Genomic DNA, 17447 nt, shown 5'->3' with positions numbered 1-17447 from the left:
GGTGTGACAGTGACACTACCAGCGCTCCTCCATGCCACCACAACATTTATTATTTTTTAAAATTCAAAGTAAACTAAACATAGCTTGTTCCCTTTTACATGCTGTAACAACCTCTAATCATCTAAGAAGATATTTGACTAGATGTCTGTGCAGATTTGATTGCATTTACTTACAAGAACATTACAAAATTTATGTACTGGTGTTGGATTATTGGTTTTGGATCAAAAAGCCACTACAAAACTCCAGATAACAATTCCACCTTGTGCTAAGGGCTTTATACCCATCTAGCCATTGCTTGTCATTGAGCATGGTGAACTTGGGCTGATTGGCAGCTTTTTCAATGTGTCACATTTCATTCCATGCCTTTCTATAAAGATTATACAAGCTGTTTATTCACAACTAAACGTCCACACTAAGTGCGTGCTCATGTATTTAATTTGATTAATTATCAAGGGTTTACACAAACCTTTTGACAGTGTTCACAGTAGCTCAGTGTTTTGGATCAACTGTATGAAATATGAATTAATTAATTTAATTAATTAAATATTTTATTGGGTTTTGTGTGTGTGTGTGTATGTGTGTTTTACTTATTTGAATGTTTATTTGTTTGCTTAATTAATAACATATTTTATGAATGAGCTGCATGGATTCTGCATAATATTTATAATGCCACCTATTCATTCTAAAGCTTAAAACCATATAATTGAAAAATAGTTTGGAATGTTTTGAATATTGTTGTGTTGCTGAGTGATGCCTTCACCCATCAACAATATTCATTCTGCTATAGCCCACACTAAAGAGGTTGTGGGGATGTAGAACTAAGGTCAGTACTTCTTTCTGATGCTTTTTAAAATCTGTATGGTGTGTTTTCACAGCTATAGCGTTTCGCTACAATGGACTCTCTGTAGTGTATCTGGTCTTTCTGCTGTCTTTACCTGTGCTGCCCAGCCCTACCCTGGCCACTATGAAGGGTGAGTGATTAAGGCGTGTTTGTTTCACTCAAGGTATTATACATGTAGAATGACTGTCCAGTAAAAGGTTTGCTGCAGTCTATTTCTAGTTTACAAGCTTTAATTATACTACTAATGTAAAAACTTACATGAAAAAATATACCTATGTAGCTATACTTAAATGATGATACCTATGTAATACTAAGTCACTTATCACATTTTTAAAATGCATCCTTTAAATGATACTCTCAGAAGCAATTTGTGTATTATTTGTGTCCCCTACTGGGGGAGCAATCAGAATACTACATGGGCCCTAGGTAAGTCATTGAGTTTTAAAGCTGCATTCATGCATTTTTCTTGAATTTAACTAAAGATATTTCTGAGCAAATTATGTTTTTTTTTTATATTATTTTATATGTGATATTATTTTTATAAGTGATATTATTATAGAGCCTCTTTAAATGTTCCATAAATATACATTTATTGAATGGGATGAAATTAAAAGATGATTATGGTCCGTGTCTCAGTGCAATAAATTTGCATAGTGGTTCATCTGAGATGATAAATTATACATTTTTATTGTGCCCCAAGTGTTCACTAATCGAGAAGTAAGTCCAGAATCCTTGATTCAAACTACATAGAGTAAATATGCTTTGTGCTCTCTTCATTGTAGTTGAGAACCACATTGTTTGGAACACCAGCTTACTCACAATATCCATGATTTCTGGGCAGAAATATGATTGCAGGAATTCATCCTGCATTTTTTAGAACAATAAATTCCAAAAAGGAGGCAAGATTTACAACCCTCTTTTTGCAGCCACCCATTCTCTTTATTATACACAACAATTGTACAGTATTAAACCAACATGTGAATCTTGTTTTCCTCATTTGTTTATTTTGAGGTCAAAAACACAAAGACTCTAATTAAGCTTGTGCACTTCTTGGTATTCGCTAGAGTAATCAGCAAACAATGTTCTCCAGCAATCAATATATGCCATTAAATTAAAGAAGTGGTCTCCTCTGCTGTGTACTTTGTAAAGAGGCAGGTCCATTGTAGGCTCATCAATGTTGCATTACAGTATAATTATAGAGGGGAATTAAGAGTTGTGGTGTCAGCGTCCCCAGTTTAGTGCTCTATACACTATATCCACATGATGAGCTCTGTTTGTCTCACTTGCATTTTTTTCTCCTTTGTGAAAAGACTGCAGAATATGCTGTTTATTAATCATTATTGTGAAATTGACCCTTGTGATACTCATATTGCAGAAGGCTGACATAGATTCAGCAATTATATTTGTCTTTGTATAGACAGGGATATGTTAGACGGGGTAAATCTGTAAATGAGTTTGCCTCAGAATATAGCTATTACATAGTTCCATATTTAAACATATTTACCTGAGAAATTCTTTCACCAAAAATGAACAGAAAAGAATTTTTTTTTAAGAATTTTGCTGTTTATGTGTTGACTAGCATGACAAAACAGAGCTAGCATTCTCCTCCAAGTGCTTTCAGTTTTGGTCCTGTGATGTGGTGTTAATGGCAGTTTGAGAAGATTTCTTCTGTGTAGAAGTAGCTACCTGATCAGCCTTTCTCAAAGTCAAACTCTTTCATTTGGGTTGGACGATATAACGATAACCCGATGTGGGCGATATTTATGACGTGTATATGGTGTGTCAAATTTCTGTTTTGATTTGGCTAAAACGTCCATGTACATTTATGAGAACCACAGGGAGGGGGCGCTGTGGGATACATGAATGACTTACTTGTAGTCAGTGTCAGTGTCAATGTCAGTGTCCTATTGAAAATGTATGGCATATCATGAAGAGGTGAAAAGTGACCACAAACTGACAAACTGCAGGTGTCTTGTATCAAACAAGAATGGGAAATGTTCAGCTAAGAATGTATCTCTCTCTCAGGTGTTCTTAAGACTAACAAAAAACAATTAGGTGTAGACCTTGAAAATAATTTCCTTGCTTTTACAGTTAATTTTTCAAACGGATCAGTTCATTTTGAAATGATGACAACGATGTATATAAACTGAATGAACGCTGCTCCACTGACCATACAGGAGCACGTTGTAGTTCTACAGTTACAGGCTGTAGTCCATCTGTTTCTCTGTATATTTCTTATTTCCACAAGGGAGGTGTTCCTAATACAGTGATCGTTAGATTTAGAAATGTGTAGAAAACATCCCTCTTATACCGGGTAGGATATTAGGTCTGACGTTTAAAGTTCCCACAGAACATGATGTATTTTGTAATTATTTTCTAACACTCACACACACTTACTTTCCCCAACTGCTCTAAAGTTTCAAATTCGCTTTCTCTATCTCTCTCTCTCTCTCTCTCCCTCCCTCCATAACCCCTTCACTTAAACACACTCACACACAATCTTAGGGGTGAAGGCTGATTAAACAGGATTATAATTGAGATGCATTGACCGGGGCTTCAGTGGAAAAATGACACGAAGCTTTTAGTGAAAATCCGGTTATCGGAAACACTTTTGCTGTTTCAGCTAATGCTGTGTATGAATAGAATTTGTTTTCTGCTAAACAAACAAAACCAGATCACTTTGTCCCTGACTAACAGCCCTTGCCAGCTCATGGCCCCAGCACAATAGTTTTTCCTCCATTTCACTAATTTCATATTCATTAATAAAGGTAACTCTAGGATAAATAAAGAAAGCATTTGAACTATTTTCAGATTTGCAGATGTTTTCAGCCAAAAATTATAAATAATAATTCATCAAACTATGTAGGAAACACAAAGCCCTGAAGAAAAAAAAAATTAAAAAATCTGATTTTTGACACTTGTGAACATAGCCTTAGAATACTCTAGAAACCTTTAGAGGTCAAGGGAGTATACATTTTGTTTTCTTTTATGCTGTAGAGCAAAGAACGTCTTAAATGTCCATTTGTACATGTATTTTGATGATATCAGGAAGAACCAACAGAAAAAACTGATTTATTGAACAACAGGTTACATTCCACTTCTGTCTTCCCACTCCTTCCTCTCCTAGGCATGACACTGAATCCATTTATATTACAGTTTTTCCAGAAGCCACACAGATGAATGGTTAAAAACCTCTTACTTTCAAAAGAATATGTTAGTCAGTGAACTACTATTCTGTCCATTAGGTTAGATCTGAGGTTTCTTTACCTGGCTTTCCAACTGAGGCAACAACTATGCTTTCAAGAAGCTGAGAGAATCCCTTCCAGCCATATCAAATTAAACAAATGTAATTTATCCTGAGGCGATATTTGCTTTATTTTTGCAAATGCTTGGTTTAATGGATTCATAGCATTTATGTCCAAATCTAGAGGGTGATTTATTGATGTTCTCTTTCAGATTCCATGATGTTCTTTCATTCTTTGTTTTCTATGTGGTTTAGTTTGCTCTTTTAAATGATATGCACTATTACAAGTTCTATGCACTTTACTAAGTTCTTCTTTCAATATCCCAACTTTCCTTGGTCTATATTTATAGTGAAATATTATTTCCCCCACTTTTATGTATGGAGATTCTGTAGCTCTTTAGTATACCCCAATTTTCTTCATCAAACCTACTTGACTGATTAACATTGCCAAAAAAAATCTTGCCCATAATGTCTGCTTCTCAAACCATAAGGACATGGTTGCCCCCTAATTATTATCTAAAATAGTAATAAAATTAATAATTAAGCAAATTTGTGTTGAGATTTCATTGATTACTTTATAGCCCCACTGCATTTTTTTGTTCACCATGTTCCACTACTGTCCATTTTCTAGCATTTCCAATGTCCTTGTTTACTGACTTCTTGCAACTTTCCTTTCACGTCTTCTTTTCCATCCTCCAGTGTGTTCCTTCACTCTCTCCTCACATACATAATTAAATAGATGCCACATTTTAAAGTTCCATTTTCATAACACCCCCCTCCCCCAACTCACCCTTTAAGCCTCTCCTGCAACAAGCAGGAAAATGATGTCTGTCCGTTGTACATTGCTTAACTTCCCAGCCAGCTGTACCAACTAAATTACTTGTTACTAATATTAGAGCTACAGTATAGAAGATAGCAATCGACATGCCATCATTCCTCCTCCCTTCTCCAGTATTTAACATATCCTTCCAGCCTAACACTTCTTCTGGTACAAGGCCATTGTAATCAGTTGCAGTACTTCCTTAAAATATCTTGGTGCTGTCAAATCTCAACATTTAACTAGCTTGTGATTCCATAGTCCTCCGATTTTCTCGAATGTTCCCTCCCCATGTTTTTGAAAATATTCCTGTCCATATTAATACGAAAACAGTTGCATTATCATGAGACGTATCTCGAGACATCAAAACCACACAAAGCATGAGAGAAACACAGATGTTTATTTCCAAATTCTATGTAGTGTCATGAAATTACTGAATCTAGATATTAATAGTGCACTATATATTTCTAATGCAATGTCATTTATATTTATTCATATGTGGGAATCTGAAATCTTTTTCCATCTGCATATGTACATGGTAGTTTAATGACTTATGACAGATGTACCTCACACATCACACATGCTAGTTTCATAAAACTACCCAGGTGTAAACAGGGTCCATAAATATGTTGTAGATATTACAGCCACTGCAATCTGCAGCAATCATTGCAACAGGTAAACCAACATGTTTGGTGTTTTATTACCAAATAATTACGATCAACTCTACTGCTTGGGGACCAGGGTTATATGGCTGAAATATAATTACTGGGCTTTCCCTATTATCCTTGAAAATTGAAACATTATATTCAGAACTCCTATTATTTAGACCGTAAAGTACAATTCTGGTGCACTTACACTTTTCTGAGCATTTTAAATGAGGTTTTATAACTAAGTCATATTTAGTGTCAACATTTTCTAAACAAATATGTTAGTAACAACCCATCCCGACCCCGAACTGAATATGTGGTTACAGACAATGAACGAATTAACACTGGGATCCTCAAAAGCATGTTATATTGAGGCCTTTCATCACAGAGACTATAGATCAGTGAAAATTGACCTTTGGGAAAACACTTTCCATGTTGAAAGTATTCTGTAAAATATTCTGTAACACCATTTTTAATTTTGTCTTCTACACAAGTGTGTTCATTATTTATATAACAATTTTTAAACAATGTTTGTGTAAATAGGATGTTTAAAAAACATGAAAGGAAAACCCCAGTTAAAAAAATTGCCTTTGTTGTTGTGGGCTAGGCCTGATATTGACTCGTTAATTACTCTTGCATGTAGCTAGATTAGTAGCTAGCTTCATTAACATTTCCTAATTTTCATATTCTCTAGAAAGAAAATTTCATATTCTCTAGAAAGAAAAAAAAGAAACTATGTCCAGGGCATGTCGATAACTGCCCCTGTCTCTGCCTGAATATCCAGCCTTACAATACAGGCATCCCGAATGTGCGCTAACCAAAATGTATGCTCAAAGGACTGTTTCCCTACATGCATTCAAAGTCCTGGTTTGATCCTCGCTTCATATGTGAGAAATATGATTTAGTCTCCCTAGTTAAATGACACACAGTGGTAGGTTGATTGGCTACGCTTGGTGAGTGACATGGCCTATTGTGTCCATGGTGTATTTGTGCCTTGCACCCTATGATTCTTGTAGGCTCCATAACCACCACAAAACTGATCAGGATGACGTGGTTACAGACAATGAGCGATTGAAAGAATCAATGGAATTTGTGGTCACATTCAATAAGCATTATGCTTGTGCATTAATTCAGTATATAAGGGAAGGCCAAAGAGTAACAGTTCCCGAAAATGTCAAGGCAGGACATTACCAGTGTGTGTCAGCAAGAACAGTCCGTCCAACTATATAGAGAGGGATATTTTAGTAGCACTTCAGTGCATAATCCCATCATTACAAAGCTTGTACTTCTGTAAAGATTTTAGCCACAAAAGCATTATAAAAAAACAACTTATCAAAAAGGTATTGGATGAATCTCATTACCAGGCATCTTTCAAAATTCTGAATTCTAGTTACGTATTAAGCCTGCAAACACTAAAAACAAACCTGTAGTCTGTCCTGGGTAAATCAACATTGGTGTACCAGTACATACAATATATGTACAAACGTCTGTAGAAGCTCCTTATAAAGAATGCATTCCTCCACTTCAAGGTGCACACATTCTGGTACTATCCCTGGCAAATATTATGTTCACTCAGCTTTTTGATTTTGTAGCAAAATAACAGATATGACACAAAACAATTTTGTTTTATAGGTGAACATGCTAGCGTTGTAAAACATACCTTAATCAAAATACAACAAGTTAGCATTTTACTCTCAAATCACAATTTAAAAATCATGGCGATGATTCACTGACCTATATTAAGGAGAATAGAACGTTGGCTGTTGCTACTCTGGCCTTAGCACTGCTGAAACTGCACAATGTAACTTTTGGAGGGTAGCAAACCACCCCCACCTCATTCTTGATTTCAGGACAATGCTGTAAAAGTGAATTACACACTGCAACTGTAGAGGGAGCCAAGTAGCACAATTACTGTGTTGGTTTAAAGGCATGTTTTTTCCAGATTCAGTAGAAGAAAAAAATGTTTTGATGATTCCATTATTTTTCTTCGGGGTATAAAGCCCCCCAGCCCTGCCCTAGGCCTTGGTGCAGTGAGTCTGTCTTTATGGACCTTCATAATCCTCCTTCAGCACCTTATGTCAATAATGCTTTTGTGGCTGAAATCCTCACAGAACACCTAGTTGTAAGGCTTTTACTGCATTAAAGGAGGACAAACGTACTGTTTTTACCCTAAATCGTGAAAAAGAATGTTGGATGAGCAGGCGTCCACATGCCTTGTCATTTTTGCATTTGTTTTTGCACATCTTGTGACATATTGTGTCACTGTTGAATAGAAAAATCTTTATGGGTGGTTCAAGTGGAGAATGACTGGGAGGAGCTACCACAATGCCTAACGGCTCCACAATTTCTGTGAATTTCAATGTTTATTCTGCGTTTTTCATTTTGTTTGGGTCTATTTGATTTCGCGTTGGCAGTGGAGGGTTATTTTGTGTATTTGTGTTTGTATTTGTGTGTTTTCGTGTATTTTTGGTCTCCATTCTCCCTTGTCACACTATTTACTTGTTAATTGCATGGCAAAACCATGCTGCTTTTCTTTTTTTTTTTTAAAAAGCATGCTTTATTACAGTGTATATCTATTTTTTCCACCGTATTATGTTGTAAACAAAACGGTTATAGAATATGACCTTTTCTCTTGCCAAAAAGCATACTTCAATATCTTATATAATGCAACTGTATATTTTATATTATAATCCTGCCACCACAGCTAATAATTTACTTTTTTAAAACAGTATATGTTATCTGACATTATTCATCTACAAGTCTAAGAATGTGTCTTATATACAGTACAGTAAACAGAAATATACAATTATATGAACTAATAAAAGCAGATATTGAATGCCAAGCATAATTGATGACATTAATAGCCAATATTAAGGTTCAATATTTCTGGTAAACATATTGTAATAAATCTTACTGCATTATGAGCTGTTACTGTATTCTTAAAGAGTGCACTCTCATTTATAAAGAATTGCTGATTCAGGAGTAGAAAATATCTGGAGCTCAGACCAGTCAGATATGACATTAAAGGTCTGACCACATCCTGGATTTGCAAGCAGAAAGTCTATAAGTCTAGTTGTCTTTCCCCTTCAGCTCTCGAAATCCTGAGCCATTAAGCGCACTGCAGAGACGGACACTCATAAACTAATTAAAGTATGATCTAGCGGCCCACAGTGGATTTCCCAGACCATGATTATGGTTCTTTATGTGAGGAAAGAGAAGCAAAGACATGCACTGTGGTTAAATGAAGTGTAATTATTTACACTTTTCCTTGAATACATTAATGCATGGCTTGTGTTGTAACATTCATTAACATACACCGTACTTTTTTTCTTTTTTTGTGTGTGTGTGTGTGTGTCCAGGAAAGACAGGAAAGTTCCTCCTAGTTGTTTGCTCCACAGGTATAATGTTTTTGGCCTTACAATGTGGGATACAGATCACCTTCGCTTACGTCTCTAAAGAAAGTAAGATCATGTCCTGTTTGGCGTCACCTACTATTACATTTTATATATATATATAAGCAATATATAAGTTTAACTTATTGTTATTATTATTATATTGCAGTTTCATAGAAACCTCATGCAATGTTTTTGTTTTTGACTGCCACAAAAGCTTAGCTCTCTGATTTAATTTTCACATCTTTGTTAATGTGTCTCAGAGCTTTTTTTTAAATTAATTTGCAGTGTTATGAACAATGTCAAAAATGTGTACTTTTTTTAGTAATTTGTCAAACACTTGTTTTGAAAACATAAGTAATAAGCCTTGCACATAATGAGTTATGTCATTTATTACACTGTTAAAACTGCAAGTTGCAGTTATTGTGTACTGAAAAAATATTATTGACTACTGGCCTATGTTAGTTACTCATATACTCGGGTGTATTCTCCCTGTGACGTCAAATTTCCACTGACGTCAAACAGTGAAATAATACAGTGAATATTACAAAAAAATGTTCATTAAAAATAAAATTATAATAAGTAAAAAACTTAAAATGAACACAGAGTATAGAGTTGATTCTGAATTTGTTCTACGTTTCTTTTAGTAAGTGGTCCATGGGAAGTCATTCTCTATCATCTTGGCATTGTACGGTATGACACTTCCAGCTACTCTTATAGAAAAGGCAAATCTGAATCAGATATATTATTAATAATGAATTATATTTCCAGGTATCATTGTATGTCACTCCTTGACTAACTTGGTCATGGTCACATTTTATATTACCAAGAATGCTCTGGTAGGCCTATATTCTGTTAGGTACAAGCCTTTCATCAACAGTTGTCATAAAGTTTTTATTCATGATATCCACAGGTTTAGCGATGTGGATGCTGTGAACTTGCTTCGTCACCTGATGCCGGACATTGGCCTGTTTCTGGCAACATTCGTGATTCTCCGTTTGTGTAACAAACTACTCAAACCACCATCTATTAACAACCATGAATCCAGCATTGAACTCTCTGACACTGAGGTATGGCACAATGAACCACATACGAAAACTCATTCCTGATAAAAGTAATAAAAAGCAGATTTATTTAAAGAACCCATATTTTAAGTGGTAATTTGAAGTCCATTAGTGGTGTGTGTGTGTTTGGGGGGGGGGGGTGGCTGTGTGTGGTTTATGTACCAAATGAATAGTAGTTTATGGTGCCTTGTCTTTGAGGTTAACGTGAAATTCATAAATCAGAAGATTGCCAACATAGACTTCACAAGGCTTTAGCTTTATACAGCCATTTATGAGACTGTAATTTTTTACTCATTTTAATTCCTTAAATTTTACTTGCTCATTTCAGGATGAAGAAGCATCTGATTCTGATTCTGAAGAGGAGAGTGAGGGATCAGTTACAGACAGTTCTGATGAGACCAAATCAAATCCAGTGACCCCTCCTCAGTTTGTGCAGAAGTTAATTGTCTTTGCAGCTGGTCTAAGACTGCTCCTCTCTACTGTCATGAACACTGCTGGAAAAGTGGTGGTGACCATCCTGCTGGGGCTGGCAGGTATCGTTGGTTTATTTATTGTTTAACTAAGGAGATGGAATGGATGCAGTATTGATATTTGCCTCCGAAGCAACCATAACCATAAATATTTGACAGGTGCTCAGAAGCAGTGCAGTATTCACTATCATTGTAACGTTTTAATCAGTGTTTACAATCATGTAAAAATATACTGCAGATAAATGTATAAAATAATTGATTGATGAACAGAGCTGTAGATGATTTTGTGATAAATGAGAAACCCATATAACATTGAAAAAAATAACTATGCCTTATATTTGAATAGTATTTGCAATGGTTCCCAAAGTCAGGGGCATGGAGTTATTGCAAGGGGGCGCAGCAAGGCAAATGAATGATACATAACACATGTCACGCACTGTCATTCCAATGTAAAAGTAATCTGACATTTTACTGTGTTTTGCTTAGTAAGACTTTTCACTTTTGTATGAAAATTACAATATTTAAACTAAGTTTGGGAACCCCTGGAATTTGAGAAATGACAGTGATTTTCTATAAATATATTAACAATAATTTACTATTGTAAAATTTTAAAGTGCGGGTGGCACGGTGGCGCAGCATATGTCGCAGTCACACAGCTCCAGGGACCTGGAGGTTGTGGGTATGAGTCCCACTCCAGGTGACTGTCTGTGAGTAGTTTGGTGTGTTCTCCCTGTGTCCTGCCCTGTGTGGGTTTCCTCCGGGTGCTCCGGTTTCCTCTCACAGTCCAAAAACACACGTTGGTAGGTGGATTGGAGACTCCAAAGTGTCTGTAGGTGTGTGTGTGTGAGAGTGAATGTGTGTGTGTCTGTGTTGCCCTGTTAAGGACTGGCGCCCCCTCCAATGTGTGTTCCTGCCTTGCGCTCAATGAGTAGGCTCTGGACCCACTGTGACCCTGAGCTGAATAAGCGGTTACAGATAATGAATTAATTAATCAATTAATAATTTTATAATGCAATTTTTACAAAATTCTTTAAAGTATGAAAAATAAATTATACTGACTTTTTTTTGGTGTCTGGTTTACAACATTTTGATCTAAACTATACAATGATTTGTGAATGACAATGATTATACACCTAATGATTTTAATGGTATTATTAAACAAATATCCATATTTTAATTAATCAGAAGGGGCGGCACGGTGGCACAACAGGTAGTGTCGCAGTCACACAGGGACCTGGAGGTTGTGGGTTCGATTCCCGCTCGGGTGACTGCCTGTGAGGAGTTGGTGTGTTCTCCCCGTGTCCGCATGGGTTTCCTCCGGGTGCTCCGGTTTCCTCCCACAGTCCAAAAACACGTTGGTAGGTGGATTGGCGACTCAAAAGTGTCCGTAGGTGTGAGTGAATGTGTGTGTGTGTCTGTGTTGCCCTTTGAAGGACTGGCGCCCCCTCCAGGGTGTGTTCCTGCCTTGCGCCCAATGATTCCAGGTAGGCTCTGGACCCACTGCGACCCTGAATTGAATAAGCGGTTACAGATAATGAATAAATGAATAATCAATCAGAAACATGAATATAATGAATTTCAATTTATAATCATGTCCACACCAGTTATATGCTGTTCCTTATGTATTTTCAGGTATAGCTCTGCCCTCTCTGACATCAGCACTATATTTTGGCACTTTCCTGAGCTTGGTGTGGTGTTGGGTGTTGGGCTATTGTATTGATCTGCTGCTTTTTAGCACATTGTGTCTGATGATGACTATATTTAGTGGTGGACACATCTTGGTTCTCTACCTCTATCAGCTACCACTGTTCCAGCAGTTGGTTCCTCCTCAGGATATTTATGCCAGGTAAGGCTACATGTTGCTAAATATTGTAGAAAATTAGTGCTCATGTTTAATTTTAGGAGATATTTGGAGGCACTTGATGGAACATTCTTTTGTATTCTCTGTGGCCTAAGTTAAGACAATATTCTGGCAATTTTGTGGCACATTTTAGGCATTGAAGAGAGCTAAGACATTCCTATGAGCATTTGATTGCTGTCAGCCAACAATATTAATGAGGCCATCATGTGGTGTTGATCACAAATTCCTTCAACATATCCCAAAGGTCTTTGAAAGAACACTGTTATTCCGTTAGTATCTTCCTTACGTGAAAAATCCTTAAATTAGTATGACCTATGATTCAGCAAAGAGCACACAGCATGCCTTCTATAACTTACAATATCCAAACTTACAGTATCACTACATCAATATAATATCACTGCCTAGTTTTCTTTTAAGATTTAAGAGTTTATTATATTTCTGTTCAGATTATCTTACCTTTTATCATCAGACGAGTATTAACAATTTTGTAACCTTCCTCTGTTTCCCTTCTCTTTTTCTACATCACTTTATTACCTCCCCAGGCTTTTTGGTATGACAGCATTCATCCACACAAACACATCAGAACCATATAGTCTCGGCCTGCAGACAGATGTGAGCTGGCCTATGATAATAAACCCCCTGGTGTTACTGGTGCTCTACTACGTGCTGGTGGCTCTTCTCCAGAAATGGACTTTTATAAGTGAAGAGGTACTTAATTTATGATATATAATATATAGAAAAATAACACTGCAAAATTTGTGTACACTCAGCATCAGCATAGACTGATGTACTGTATATTGAGTAGGACTGTATAAACATGTCAGTTATAGAAGGACACATGGAATCAGTTGCACTGAGCATTAACCACAAGATCATTATAAGATCATGTTTGTTTGGCCTTTTGGCCTCAAGTCTGTAGAAGTGGTATTAGCATAATGAACATGTCTAATACATCACATGCAATACCTGAAAGGCCGTTTAGGCTGTGCCTATCATTTGTCCTATTTCATAATAAAAGCCTGGTGCTGCTAAAATGAATGGCTACAAACTAAAAAAAAAAAAAAAAAAAAAAAAAAAAAAAAAAGAGGTTAGCTTACGCAGAACAACAGAGAACAACACGGATGATTAGTGTGACTACAGCAATGTTTTGAACATTTTTGGGGAGGACATATGTATAAATATATGTCATATTCATGAGGTAAAGCATCAAATAAAATGTACTATTCCTTTGAAACATATGTCAAAACTAACTAACTTTACTTTAAATGAATGTTCTAATGAGGGTTGTATAAATTATGGAGCTTAAGGTCATGTTCTGTGCATTTGGCAGAATTAAACAAAATTAAAAGATATGCATTTTTAACCGTTGAATGCTTGTAACCTGTATTTATATTACTTATCTATAAGGATGACAAAGGAGAGATTGAGAGTCCTACAAGAGGATCTAACATTCCACCTAGCTTCTCAAAGATAGTGGATGGTGGTGTCCATTTATCTGGAAGGATAGAGGTATAAAACACACACATTCACCTAGATCCATAAAAATGAAACTGTTTCAAAAATATTTTCCATTCAGTGACTTATGCAATATTTTTCATTCAAATTAAAAAATGCGCAGTTTTGCTCAGTGAGGTTGGTGCTGGCTGCTGAACAGGCCCCTGTCTGACTGCTATATGTCACAGATATATTGGAGATATTCTGTGGTCAAGGCCGTTCTGTCAGTTAGTGAACTTGGAGCATTTTTATTGTCATTCACTTTTTTTTGGTGATATAGAACGATTGTTTTTGTGAAAGGCTGAAATTATAACTCCCATGATGGAAAAGGTAAAACGTTCAATCTCAGTGCACGATAAATCCTCTGTAAACGATAAATCCATGGTAATTCTGCAACATCCATAGTGCTGTTACAAGATATAATATATAAATTAACAGTATGAAAATGAGGAGTACTTTCTTGTTTACATAGTTTGGTACTCGGTTAAAAGATGTGTTGTTTAATGAAGATTACATGCTATAAGGTTTTTTTGGTTATGGTTTTTTTAAGACTAGGTCAAGCTCTGATGATATACACTACATCCTGATTTTGTTATCATTACAGTTTACATTTTAAACATATTTGTAATATCTTGCTTTAATCAAAATATAACATAATTGAAGTCTACAGAAGCTTTCTTGAAGTCTAAAGAAGACTTTAAAACCCACTGTCCTTTATCAAAATTCAATCAAATCCTGCAATCAGCCACTGGTGAAATACCTGTGGGTTTTAAAATCTTCATAGTCCTGGAAGTTCACAGGTTAATGCACCTACACCATAAAGAAGATAGCTTGTAATATCCAAGTATATGTTTGTAACCAACAATGCGCAGTCAACACTTTAAATTTATGAGGTCACAATGAATAAATCAATGTTGTTAAAAGTTTATCCAATAAAAGTCTCTGGTATATTTGCTGAGTTAGTCCTGGTATGGAATTCTCTAACTTGGTGTAGGTTTCTCTAGTTTTAGGGTTTTCACTGCTATCCGAGTATTAAAAAGGTTTTAAGTACTTTGCTGTTGTCACGACACTGCTCACTGCAAAACAGGATGTTGGTAATGTCACAGTCAATAATCTCATGTGACTGACAAACCCAAAATTGACAAAAATGGAGATACATCTATATATACTAATAATATAACATTTATTAGAATGTTTTCAAAATGTTAAACACTCCATAGACCAGGCTTTCACTTCAGTTTCAACAGTATTTCCATATATTTATATAATGTATGAGCTACACTTTTGTTGTTTCCCAGCCTGTCGACATGATGCTAAACAGATCTTGGCAGGACCGCGATTCATCCAGTCAGACTTCACTGCTCTCAGAAGATGGCTACCCACACTGCCTTTCTCTACCACCGTATACCCAAGATGACTGCTCTTATGGTACCATTGCCAGAAGCTGTCATTTGATTTGCAAACTCTCTTCAAACCTAATTATTTGGAAAATTCTTTTAACGTTCATCTGGTGTTTGCATTTTTAATGTTCATATTCAGGTATACATACGCATACACTTGTGCATGAAGAAGATGTGAGCTTTGATAGAGATGATGATACACTGGAAGATGTAGAACCCTTGGCCTCTTCTGAACCGAGTGCCTTCATTCTGCTTGGTCAGTCCATCATGAGACAGAGCTACGTTTGCGCTCTCATCGTAATGATGGTAACACTCTTTGTATGCATGTATCGATGTGTGTTTGTATGTATCTCTGTAATGCAGGCTATTTCTTTTTTTGCCAGGCTGTATTAAACTGACAAGTGAAAATCAGGAAGTGGTTGGATTTCAGAAATGTTAGCTTGCTCAATTATTCACAAGCTCTTATTTGGTCTCAGTTAGCTATAATATTTGTATCTGTTTCAAGGTATGGAGCATCACTTACAATTCATGGCTGACATTTGCCATGTTGGTGTGGTCTTGTTTGATCTGGATGTCCAAGTGTCGCCGTCAGTACACCATGCTCAGTGCTCCATTTCTTGCTGTCTATTGTACATTGCTGCTGGTAGCAGGATATGTCAGCACACTCCTTCTACATCATGATGAGATTTTCCCTAATGTTCCTGAGACAGTTCTGATTGACTTTGATCTCTACGGCTATAAAACACCTTGTCTACACCTTGGAGCAAAGGTGATTAATGTTCTTCCTGCTGTCCATTTAGAATAGGCTTGAAGATATTTCAAACAGAGGACTATATTTTTTTCCAGGTTAAGAACTTTAGATTGCCAAAGTGATATTTTTATGATGTTAGTATAAAAAAGCAAATCCTTAATTGTTTCTCAAGAAAATAAATGCAGTCTTAGAGGTATAGATGATATATGACTTGAATGATAAACTAGCACCTTAATTTGCTCAGAGCTACAGAAATTTTATTTAGCTGATCAAGTCAAATAAATTGCACTCAAATACAATGTTTTTTTTTTTATTTATTTTGCACAGTATAGTAAAAGAGAGATCATTAAATTTGAACAGAAGAAAATAAAAAAATGTGCAGGGAAAGTAAAGAAAAGGGCTTATATGAAGCACTTACCCTATGAGAAAAATAAATCATAGTAAACAGACAAGAGATTCAAAGAGAAAAATATTTTAGATAATACTAAAAAAAAAAGGAAAAGGAAAAAGTAAAAGGAATAACGAAAAAATACATGTATATATCTATACACACACACACATACATACATAGAAATAACAATAATAATGGTGATATAGTTTTAATTTTTTCTCTTTATACCTGAAATATCAAATGCATTTTTCAAAGGGGGGACATAAATACATGTTGCATAAAACAAAACGTTTGTGTAGATATGCTTTAAGAAACAGTAGCTGTTTGCATGCATCATCCTAAAATGTTGTACTTCATTTACCACTCAATTTAAACAAGTGGGATGTCTCTTTCTAGTCTTTTTTTTAATTGTAAATTCAATGTAGTGCTGCTCCTATGCTCTAGTAGCTTACTAAAAATATTCAGGCTATGTTTTGATCTGTTAATAACTTTATTTAAATAATAACAGCTGTTTTATTATTCTTTATTTACAGACAATTTATGCATTTAATTTCTGGATGTTGCTGCGACAACATTTGATTGAGAAACAGGAAGAAAAACAGAATGAAGAGTGTCTTCAGGAGGTCAAAATTAAAAGTATAAGGAATCATTACATTACAATAATTACAGCTGTACACTGTAGAGCATACATATAAAATATGAAATGCAAAAGCATGTTTCACAATTTATTACATCTTTAAAGAAAGTTTACTTACTTGATAATTATCACCATGAACATAGTTTGATCATTAGAAGTATTCACAAATTCCACATATGAATTTTGATATGTATCAAAAGCGTGTGTGTGTGTGTGTGTGTCTGTCTTTGTAGCTGATGAGAATGGGTCATCTAAGATGGTGACTCTATTAGGAGGATTTGTCAAAAGCACTTTGGTAAAATATTGGATCTTCTGCTGCTGCTCCATGTTCTTCATCATTAGCTTCTCTGGGAAAGTGGTCGTCTACAAAATCCTTTACATCTGCCTTTTCCTTTTCTGTGTCGTTCTCTACCAGGTGAGATGCTATTTTTGTTTGGG

General features: G+C 35.7%; 1 protein-coding gene across 1 annotated transcript in view; it reads left to right on the top strand.

The window, feature by feature from the left end:
• si:dkey-11f4.7 (piezo-type mechanosensitive ion channel component 2) overlaps positions 1-17447 on the top strand; it is a 47746-nt gene that overhangs the window by 815 nt on the left and 29484 nt on the right. The window contains exons 2-14 of the mRNA XM_066644414.1: positions 876-971; positions 8909-9010; positions 9589-9634; positions 9855-10011; positions 10334-10538; positions 12108-12321; positions 12879-13044; positions 13744-13845; positions 15129-15258; positions 15370-15536; positions 15736-15999; positions 16906-17008; positions 17210-17424. Coding sequence (XP_066500511.1) covers positions 876-971; positions 8909-9010; positions 9589-9634; positions 9855-10011; positions 10334-10538; positions 12108-12321; positions 12879-13044; positions 13744-13845; positions 15129-15258; positions 15370-15536; positions 15736-15999; positions 16906-17008; positions 17210-17424 — 1967 coding nt within the window. The remainder of the gene's footprint in view (positions 1-875; positions 972-8908; positions 9011-9588; positions 9635-9854; positions 10012-10333; positions 10539-12107; positions 12322-12878; positions 13045-13743; positions 13846-15128; positions 15259-15369; positions 15537-15735; positions 16000-16905; positions 17009-17209; positions 17425-17447) is intronic.

The sequence above is a fragment of the Hoplias malabaricus genome, chromosome 14, assembly GCF_029633855.1.
Source record: "Hoplias malabaricus isolate fHopMal1 chromosome 14, fHopMal1.hap1, whole genome shotgun sequence".
Taxonomy (NCBI): domain Eukaryota; kingdom Metazoa; phylum Chordata; class Actinopteri; order Characiformes; family Erythrinidae; genus Hoplias; species Hoplias malabaricus.
Note: the sequence above shows the minus strand (reverse complement) of the source record. Positions and strands in the feature narration are given on the sequence as shown.